The sequence below is a fragment of the Rhea americana genome, unplaced genomic scaffold, assembly GCF_003343005.1.
Source record: "Rhea americana isolate MKP2758 unplaced genomic scaffold, rheAme1 scaffold_29, whole genome shotgun sequence".
Classification (NCBI taxonomy): Eukaryota; Metazoa; Chordata; class Aves; order Rheiformes; family Rheidae; genus Rhea; species Rhea americana.
In genome coordinates this window covers 5,123,064-5,133,838 of record NW_028186412.1, presented here as the reverse complement: position 1 = coordinate 5,133,838, position 10,775 = coordinate 5,123,064, and the positions used below count along the sequence as shown (strand labels likewise).

Here is a 10,775-nt window from a genome sequence, read left to right as displayed (position 1 = left end):
AATACCTAGAGGAAAGGATGTGAATCTCCCAGTGTAAAGACTGTAAACAACCGTGATACAGAAACAAAGACAATCTCCTGGTTACTGGCCATGACGTAGTTTCTGCTTTTTTTGTACTCAATGTAATTCTTATGGAAGTTTAGTTTCCTTGCTGGCTGTCATATGCAGGTTGAGGTCAGAACGACAGGTCAATCCTTTATACGTTCTCAGTTCTTGTATGGGCATGGCAGAGAATAACTCGTACTGAAATAAATTTAGTATGAAAGAAAAATGCAGGGAGCCTCAGTAGTTACTCCAAGTGTAGTGGAGCATGAGCTCAGCATAAGACAACAGTGTCCAACTCTTGTGAAAACGACAGGAATCATACTGGAATGTATAGAGAGAAGTACAACCTTCTTGCTGTGTTAAACAATCCCTCTTCTCTCCTCAGCATTTTGATTAGCCTTAGCTGGAATATTGTGTACAGTTCTGATTGACAAACTTCGAGAAAGCTGCTTACTTATTGATAGAGAAGAGAAGAAAAACGCCTGAAAGACAACGTCACCAAATGCCGGCTCTAGAAAATGATGCAAGTTAACAATTAGGACTGGAAGAACTGGGATTATTTAGTACAAAGACAAGACTAAAAATGGATGTGACAACAGTTTTTATGTGTTCAAACGGTTGTTGCGGGAAGGAAAGAATAAACAGTACTAATATAAATAGAAAAAAAGACTAGTCTTAAATTTCAGCAGATATTAAGGAGAACCATTCCAACAATACGGACAGCCAAGCACTAGACCATATTGCTTAAGGGATCTGTGGAATGTTTATCAGTGAAAGTTTCTAAAAACAGGTTGAACAAGATCTTTCATCCTTCAGTAATACTTSGGTGTAGACTGGTCCTGCTTTGGGGCTGCAGGCATAGACTGGTTGTCTTGCTAAATTCCTTCAGGCTCTCTATCTCTAGAATGAATTTATAGAGGATTGTTAAGTGGCATTCTATGGCAAAAATAAGGAGCATAAAATAAAAAGAATAAGATTTTCAGTCTCCCGGATGGGAATTAGGAATCAAAAGTAGCTGAGGTTCCCTACTGCAGAGGAACTAGGTTTTCCTAACAATTTATTAAAATAATGTCACTTACAGTTGTAAACAAAAATTGCAATGAGCAAATAAAGAACATTATAAAAATAAGGCATAAAAAATCCATATATGAAGGGAGGTAAGTTCTACTGATAATAAAGAACTAAAAGATGTGAGAAACTGTGAAGATTCTGATTTCTATGCTAGAAATCACTAATGGGTGCTCAGCCTACTATGGAAGACAACTAAAATGTCTAGATTTCAGAGAGAGTTTTGTATAAAAATCTGGGGTCATGGGCAAGTGGGAAACTCTGTCTGAAGAAAAACTCAGAAGAAGACCACTACCTTGAGGTGGAAATCTTCTTTATACCCTATCATTAATGTAAAACTGCCTCACCCTAAATGAAAGAAATAGCTATACTTAATCTGTTGTTTGCTGCAAAACCTCTTTTCCTGTGCATGAATCTAGAAAATCCTGGCTCTTATCTTACTTCTGATGTCTCTTGCTTTCATTTTCCCTGCTATTCTATTTTCTATTAATCTGAGTTAGCTTAACAAATGAGAAAATGAGGACCAGGCACCACGTAAATTGATTACTCATGTTCTCTTCAACAATAGTCCGTGTTAGTTAAAACTATTTCTAATCCAGCGCTATAGTTTTTAGTTTACTAAAGCTTAAAAAAAAGACTGAAGGTGTAAGACTAGTCCAGATGGGGAACCTGCCTTCCTGTAGTCAATGGAGATAAATGGGTGTTTTTAGGGAGAGGTTCATCTGAAATAGACACGTGAAGGTGTCTCTTATTCAATTGTTGTCGTATTTCTTTCTCAGCAGTGTTAAGAGATGGCCATGGTGATTATTTCAAGTGAAGATCTCTGCAATGTAGATATGCTTGTTCAGTCAGAATCCCGTCCTTCTTTTCCTAAATAATACAGTACTTTTATTCATATCTTCTGTCTAGTGCTCTTTCACGTTTCTCTGGTAATAGGTGTAATTTCTCTGTTCATGGATATCCTATTTCCATGATACAATAAGTTCTTCTGCAGGAAGGTACTTTTGGAACATTTCATCTTCATCCCAAGCTGGAGGTGAGAAAGGTTTGTCAGAGCCAGGATGTGATTTACACCTGATTTATACTTATTTGTAATGGCCACTTTGTGCTTTGGAGATACTGACAGACATGATTATTGACAGCTGTCTGTGTTGGCGGATGCCAACCAGTGCCATGGCAAGAGACAGCAGGAGGGGTATGAAGTACAGCTTATGGAACCACACATTCAGAAACCTGGAACTGTCCCTCAGTTCTTACTGATCTCTTCTTTAGTTGATGCTATCTTCTCTTCTTCCCTGAGCTCACATGCACTTGCACCAAACTTTCTTACAGCTCACTGAGAAAGTATCACTATGATTATTTTTCTGCCGTTTGTCATGCATTGTCATTCCTGTTGACATCTCTCTTCCAGTTTCTTGAAGGTTTAATTCATTTGTTCAGGAAATGAATTCAGTACAAGTTGCTTTTGCCTCCATAGGCCATAGGGCCTACTGGCAGTTCAAATATTTCTTTGCTATGAAAAAAATGAGCTAAGAGCAGCTTTAGATCCTTGATCCTTCCTAAGATGGGAACTCTTTCGTGTTACCCCATAGAGAAGATTTCATGTCAGAAGAAATCTTTTTCATTCTGCAGACTAGAATGGAGAATTTCTTCCTTCTTTCTCAAATGTTGATTTATTTGTGATTCTGAGTTACGGATATTAGTGTACAATGCTTGTCCTTCCTTTTTATCTATTGGCAAACTGTTATACTTCCTTCCCTGATCCTGGAAACATACAGTGTAAGATGGATCCTGCAAAAGAGGGAGCAAGAATGCTCAAAGTTGGAGGCTAACATGGACAGCTGAGAGTTATGGTGAAAAGCTTATTTCTACTTGTTGCCATAAAAGAAGCTTTAAATTTCTTCTAAATCAGTATATTTAATCTTTTATAGGGAAATCTGCAGCAAGACAGAGTAGAGGAGGTGATAGGAACAAAAGAGAAATAGGAATATAAATCTTCACTATTTCTCTGCCTACCAGAGAGAAGCATCAGGTTGGCAGATCTAGTAAATCCCTCAGATGATCATTTTCTTTTCTGCAGTAGTAGGTATATATGAATACAAGACAACGAGAATATGAGAAAGAGAACACTCAATAGTATCAAATGAAGCTTGTGTTCCTAACTAGGATGGCATTTTCAAGGGTCAAAGTCAGAAAGAGAACTACTTTCTAAAAGCTATTAATACATATTTTTTTCTATAGCATCATAAAGAAAATTGTGTGTGGAATGTATTTTTATATGTTATACATGCATATTTGTTTTGTATATTCTATATAAATTTAAACTATTTCATAGCTTCAATGCATTATCGAACCATTACACTGGAACAGAAATCAATAGCTCTACTTTGCACATATTAGGTGCTACATAAGGTATGTACTCTGAAATCAAGTCCAAGGCATCTCATATTTGGCACCTCAAATAACTATGTCATTTCTCCCTTGGCCTTTGACTCTCAGTTGCTTTAGTTATAAATGGGRAAAATGATACTTTTCAAGAACCAGAGTAACTATACTAGTCTGAGATTTGAGTTTTCCTAGGGGCTGCTGAAGTGCGTGCAAGAGTCATTTCTCACAGTCGCAGCCCTGAAGCTGGCCTCACTACCCCTTTCCTTTTTTTCCTCCCCTCACTGCCCTTGCACTCAGTGGGCTCACAGTGCCCGGAGATGCCTTCCCAGGGCACTGGGAAGAGATGGAAATCTCCTAATCTGAGCAAAGTCTGAGGCAGAGGTGGGGAGTGCACTTACTGGCTGAGCTGTGGGTCTAAATCACTGTGGATGGAGGTGAATCAGTCAAGGAAAGTGGGCTTTGGCCAGGAAAGAAGAAATGAATGTGAGAATTCTGCTTTTTCTTTCKTGATGTTACCCAGCCCTTTCTCAGTGACTCCCCTCGGCACCTTTCAGTCTTTGTGAGCTACAGCCAAGGGCAGGTATGCATGTCCCTGGCTGCTCCGTGTGACCCAGGCTGAGCAAACACACCTGGTTCACCAGCCATGGTTGCACGGTCCCTGCTGGGGAGAACACCTTTCCTGAGGCTCTGACACCCCCCCTTTGGAGAAGAAGGATGAATATCCTGGTTTATGAAGGAAAACGGTCTGTGCCTCTGTCGCTTACTGTGCTCTTTCAGTGCCTTCATCCAGATTCCAGTCATCTCCTTTTCCAGGTATTACAGCCTCTTCCCTTGGAGAGCCCAGGCTCTCATGTTCTCATTCACTCACTTAAAAGCCATTCCTCTTCCCCTCCAATTTTAGATCACTCTACTTGACTCCTTGTCTTCTTGGTTAAATGAATAACTTACGTGACACCTGAAACTGAAAGAATAAGAAGTTAYGTATATTATGATCGTTCTTGCATTTTTTTCATCTTGAATGCTGACACTGTTACCCTACAGTGTATACACACTATACCGCCATAGTTGGGAAACTCTGTTGAATCTTTGGTTCATAGGAAACACTATTTTTTCCAGTTACTGTCTTTTGYGTCTGTTTCATTTGTGAGTTCCTTCTGAATTTTTGTCAGATTTCTGTCTCTGTAGGCTTTGTTGAAATTGGCCAAAATATTCACCACCTATCAGATATGAAAAGTAAAGAAAAAAAAACAATGAAAAGATACACATTTGGATGTGTCTTCAGGTCCAGAATTAGACCTTTGAAAACTCACATTTTGGGAAAAGGCAGTATATCCCCAGAATGCCAAAGRAAAAAAAAAAGAAAATAAGGTGCATTGTGCATCTTTCTGAGAAATAATTGTGAGTAAAACTCACTCTAACTTGAAATAAGATACTTTGGACAMCAGGTCTTGAACTTCCTTTTTTAGTCACTGGGATGATTATGGAGTAAACAGCTGTTTGTCTAATATGTCTCTCTCTGTATTCTCTCCCTCACCTCTGGTTAAGCCTACTCACATTTGGTAGTCATGGAAAACTATATTTGAGGAATGCAGCAGCAGCCATTCTCCAGTCTTGAGAGGAACAGTGAGTTTTCTGGTTTGAAGACTTCATCATCTCTACATGCTACAGTGATGTTAGCCATATTAGTCCAGAGAGTCCTTCCCAAGGGTGTAGTCATCCTTGCAGCTGAGCCCTCCAATTTCGGCCAGGAGCTTCTCAGCAAGGTCTCCTGCTGTTTCTTATACAAATTCCTTAGCAGCGAGAATTTATGKCATGTTGTGCTGTGGGCAGAGCCCTTTCCACCATGTCTGTACTCTGATCTACCAAACAGTGCTAAGTCTGCTTATCCCTATCTAGATGCCAAGCTGTGCTAGTGTTTCCTCGTTGCAATCTCCTTCCTTGCAAGCTCTGTTCCTTTTCTCAGGACAATATCTACAGAAGCTTAATTTGATCTAGCCATTATGAGGCTGAAGTTGGTTCCTTATTTCAAGACTCTTATTTGAAGCCTTTGATTTCTTTTTCTGATACAACAGTCTGTCTAACAGAATTCATTTCCTCTAAGAAAGCAGAAATTGCCCATGTCATCTTCATCTTCATCTTGTGGATCAGATCTTAGCAGTTAATGAGGACTGTTTTATCTTCAACTTAAGCTGTCCCATAGAGCCACACAGCAAGAATCACCTTTCTGTACAGCAGGGCTCAGGTGGGAAAATAGGAACCGAAAGGCTGAAGAATGGATGCTRAGTCTAAGAAAACTGGAACTAGTATAAATTGGAGCTCAGAAGTACTGACAAGGAGATGGGGAATACAGAACGAAGGGTAGGAAAGGCAACATTACGTCTTAGGAGGGCAGGAACAGAGGGAATAGACCTGAGATTAAAAGAAAACTAGAACAGAGAAACTCTTTTTTTTTCCTGCCTTATAAGATGTGGTACTGAATCCTGTTATAAGATCCTGAGCGTAGGGAAACATTCCTTTCTTCTCCTCCTGGCTTCCTAAGTTGAGAAATAGCTTCTGCCAGGATCAGCTAATCTGACTATGGGCYTCAGTGATCATAGGCTGCTTGTATGTCAAAAGAGTCTTTCAGATCCAGAGTTTTAAATTCACCTCTCCCTGCATTGTGGCCTCCTTAAAGACAGTGCASTCAAATTCAGCCTCACTTTTCTGGAAAATGTTTCCTCCCTCCCCCACCATGCTGTCCCAGTGGCATTTATTTTGCAGTCTACCTGAGAATCGCTGTAAGCATCCTAGCATGTCTGATATCAGTTAAGCTTGTCACAAACCACAAGATTTTTTACTGAGATTAAGGAGACAGTGGGAAATAATTGTTATTAAAAAAATAAACACCCAGTACCTATGTCAAGCTTACCAGGAATCCCATTCTTTAGGGGATGCTGGGAGACACAGGATATGAGCTTACCCACTCTTCTCCAGACTGGTCCTTTGTTAAGTCATGTTTGTTTGTTACTTTTTTGTATAGTTTGATCTGCCTTGCCAGACCTGCAGAAACAGCTAAACAAGTTATTATGGTTTTCCTCGAAGGATAAATATCCCCTGGGGCAAATATTTGCATAGCCAACAATCGGAATCCACCTTAAGCCTCTGTGTTGTTGTTTCACAGGAATCCATAAATACAGAAAGGGCCACAGAGATCTCTGTGTAGTCCTTCAGTAATGACAAATAGCCTTGTAGTCACAGCATCTGCCATATGTTTGCTGTTGAACTCTCTGTGCTTCCAAGGGAGCTCATTGCTGGCATCGAGAGCAGGTCAGCAAGTGCTGTGTCGCTCTCTGGAGAAAAGCTATTGTTCCCACAGTGTTCGTCAATGAACTGATGGGAAAATCCAACCTATCTTGACACGGTACAAATTCCCYTGTTGATATACTAGCTCTCATTCAGCAGATTAGGGTTGGAAAACGTCAAGCTCCTCACACCAGCCACACACATTCTGCCCCTCTCTCTCTGTCTCCAGGACACAAGGGCACGCAAATACATCTCTGTCCTCACTGTGCCTAATGGAGGCCACTGGGGCCACTGGGGGAGTCGGGAATTTTGCCGCTATGGCTATGCCAGTGGATTTGCGCTGAAGGTAAAATTTTCCTCATTTCCTACCATCTCCTGTCCCTATGCTYGCCACCTCTCCACCTCCCAGGAAGGTCTTTTCCAAAGTCTACGGACTTGTTGCAGTTTTTGCCCTTCCTGACCCTGATAATCTGTATGTAGAATTCCGAGTCTTTGGGTAAACTTAGCCTAGAAAATGCTGCCACCATAGTCACACCAGTAAGGAAAAACATGATCTTTTTAGAACAGAAGGTTTCCTATCAAATACAGCAAAAAACAGRTTGATGCTAGAATTGTTTTGCTCTCAAACTGAGAAAAGATATGATAGCATATGCATCATGCACATTTGGCTGATGTTGCTGGGGGAAGCCACATCAGTGCCGAAATGCACTGCTAGAGTTAGGAGAGAGGCAGCTGCCCCTAACTTCTTAGCTAGGATTAAGAGTCTGCCTTACACATTGTGTCAGGAGTTAGAAAACTTAATGYAGAACTTGTTAAAAAGGTTGTTGAGATATGTTCTAGTTTCTCAGTGTGACAGACATATTTTCTCATGCGCTTCCCAAGGTATTTTCTACTTCTCATTACAGAAAGGAATTRGGACTATTAATGACAGGCAGTTAAAGGACATTTCCTGGCCTTCCTCCACCTCGCCTTTACCTCTATGCCTGTGTGTCTTCTATTGCCAGTGGAGCCCTCCCAGTYTGGAACAGATGACACAGCTCTAAATGGCATATGCCTGCGTTGTCAAGATAACTCAATTATTGAGTCTTTGGTGGGGAAGTAAGTACCATTGCAGTTTCTCTTGTTTGTCATGCACTGGCTCACAAAGTAGCCACAGGTGTCACCATTTGCAGAGGACTTTTTTCTGATTGTTTTATTTGCACAATGCTGGAGTATAAAATAAGCTAAAACTGGTGTTTGGSTTTTTTGTTTTGTAGATGAATATGGTCATTTCACATTGATGTCTTCTGTTTTCTCTTGAAATTTCTGCAGAGCGCTATGAACACRAGAAGTGTAATCCTAGGGCTATGGTTCTTGTTGGAACACATGGGGCTAATGTGAGGAAAGGGACTTTTAGCCACACATTTAGAAACTTCTTGAGTGAAGTCTTGACTCTGTTGGCATGAATGCATGAACATGTGACTGCACTGCAGGACTGCGGGGTATCTATTCTGACTGCTGTCTGATGTGTGTGTGTGCGGATGGTCAGGGATCCATCATAAAATGTGCTCAGGCTATCCTGGGAGTTTCCACCAGGACCAGAACAATGCAATCTGGGATTTTCTTGTGTTTTTTTTCTGATGAAATATAAATAAAGACAAAAGGACATCCTTGACACAGAGAGGAAAAATGGAGAAAGTAAGGGGTCTCAGACTTCAATAGGATGTTGTGCTGGTCACTGCTGTGAGCAAAGGAAGYGTTAAGCCTGAAGGCAGCATGGCAAGGAGAAAGGGCACTCCCTAGTGGTCTGCAGAGAGCCTAGACATCACTGTCTGCTTTTTTGACAGATGGGGAACCTGGACCAGCTTCCAGGTTTGCCCTAGAGGCTACTTGATCTCTTTCTCACTGAGAACAGAGAAATCTCAAGGAGGAGGTGATGACACAGCAGCCAACAACATCCAGTTCAGATGCTCACATGCAACTGTGCTAGTAGCTGATGGACTTTCATGGGGTAGTTTTGGCCCACGGAGCAACAGTTGCAACATATGTGGTCTCCAGACAAAGCTGAAGCCCCCATTGGGGCTTCATGATGACACATCAGTCAACAACGGGAAGTTCTTCTGCTGTAGCTGAGCACTGTCTCCATCTTCATCACTGCTTCACACATCCCACAACAAATGAAACATCAGTAAAGCTTGACTGTAATATTATGCTGAAAAATGCMTGTGGTTTTTTGACTAAACGCAATCTTATGAGCATGTATTGCCTCAATATCTGCAATAGATGGGCAAGAAACAGARCCATGAAGGGAAACAGCAAGAGGGAAAGATGAGGAAGAGCCTGTCCTAGCCAAGAGAGTGAGATGGAAGGGGTGAGTGAAAGACAGTTTCTCTGTCATGTGCTAAGGGATAGTACAGGGAAGCAACCCAAACAGCACTATTCCATAGCTTCCCTTAGCCTAGACAGGCTTTCAAAAGGGACATCTGACTCCTGACTCTCTCAGATTAAACAGCCCTGCTTATTTCCAAACAATATACAGAAAATCTTATTTCTGAGTGTGCCAGAAACAAATAATTGGAAGCAATAGGTCTGAAGTGAAATGGTACCCTTCCAGCAGAGCCTAGAAGAGCTGTCTCTCTAGGTTTACTTCCRGGCTGTAGCCTCATGCCCTCTTTTCTCTTTTAGCTAGGTTTTCTTTTGCACTTCTGCACATGGTGTCTCCAGACACAGTGGCAACCAAGCAATACCTTCATCTTTGCATTTGCAGTCAGATTGCAAGGAAAGTCCCAGGTTTTTGTGGTTTAATTTCTGCTTGCATATGCCTACCTGTGTCTGCATGCCCTAGATGATGGTGCTGTCACAGCTATCACTACCTTTGTGTATCTTCTCATAGTTTCCTGGGTGTTATTGTACTTAAAACTATCATCATGTTATGCAACTTTTAGTATATCACTGCAAAAATACCAATCTCTGACAATTGTCTAGAATGGATTAATAGTCTTCTCACCTTTTTCTTCTCTGACTAGTGAGTTTCTTTCAGATATACTCTACATTTTTCCCTTTGTTTGAAACAATAGTTGACCCGGTAACATGACAGACAAGAGAAGAATGGCTATTAGTTTGGGTCTAGTTGAGGTCTCTGAYCAAAATGCTGTGAACTAAACTGAGGGAAATCGAATTTTGGTGGGCTTGTGTGCAGCAGCAAAGATCTGGCATCATCGCTTACTCCTAACTTTGTCTTTAGTTGCTCCAAATCTTGTACATATTTATTATAAGCAGTCTGTTTGAGTTTCTGCCTTAGGGAGCACRGTTAGAAATTGTACTTGCATGTAAATGCGGCTATGGTGCCACCTGCGTAGGCTGTAGCTACCCTCAATCTCCCCTTTTATTGCTTTGGATTTCCTTATCAGGAAAGTACTTAGAAACATTTGAGGAACCCATCTCCAATGGGTTACAAAAGCAAGAAAAGACTCTGGCTTACTGTTCGTTCTCCTTTTACTCTTTCCCTGTAGTATCTCTGTACTGAAGCACCAGCATGCTCCACYGGCTCACTTATTTTTGCAAGACTGTTTTTCACAGGACTTGTTTTCTTGTTTGCTGTTCTCAGGCTTCGTGCTCTAAATAGAATTAGAGASAATACAAACTAAAAATAGACTACATCTTTCTCATTGATCCATTTTTTAATGCTCCAATTTGCTGTCTAAATTTGGAGTTAGCTTGTCCTGGTGTGCTACATGTAAAGAATGTACTTTCTGGATTTATGGAAAATTTGTGCTTGGAAAACACGATCCTGCTCTAATCCTGTCAGAGAGCTATTGGTCTTCTCTGACAAAAGTTCAAAGGGATTTAGTACCTCTCCGAGAACCTTTYAGGAAGTGTCACTGTTGCTATTTCCACAAAGCAGCACATTATSTGCCTCTCGGTACTTGAAACAAGGCAAGGGCCTAGTGTTGTGATCTTGTTGACTAGCTGAGCTGTGGCAGCRTTGTGTTCAGGAGCACAACTATGTGGAA

At 41.0% G+C, this 10,775-nt stretch overlaps 1 protein-coding gene across 1 annotated transcript; it reads left to right on the top strand.

Moving 5' to 3' along the window:
- Positions 1-6,925: 6,925 nt before the first annotated feature.
- Positions 6,926-8,895, top strand: LOC146593560 (vitelline membrane outer layer protein 1-like; the record flags this gene model as incomplete). Its single annotated transcript, XM_085309099.1, is given in 3 exon segments — positions 6,926-7,129; positions 7,715-7,881; positions 8,610-8,895. Coding segments are annotated over 3 exon segments (657 nt in total), but the record flags the coding sequence as incomplete, so codon positions are not given.
- Between the last annotated feature and the right edge of the window lie 1,880 nt (positions 8,896-10,775).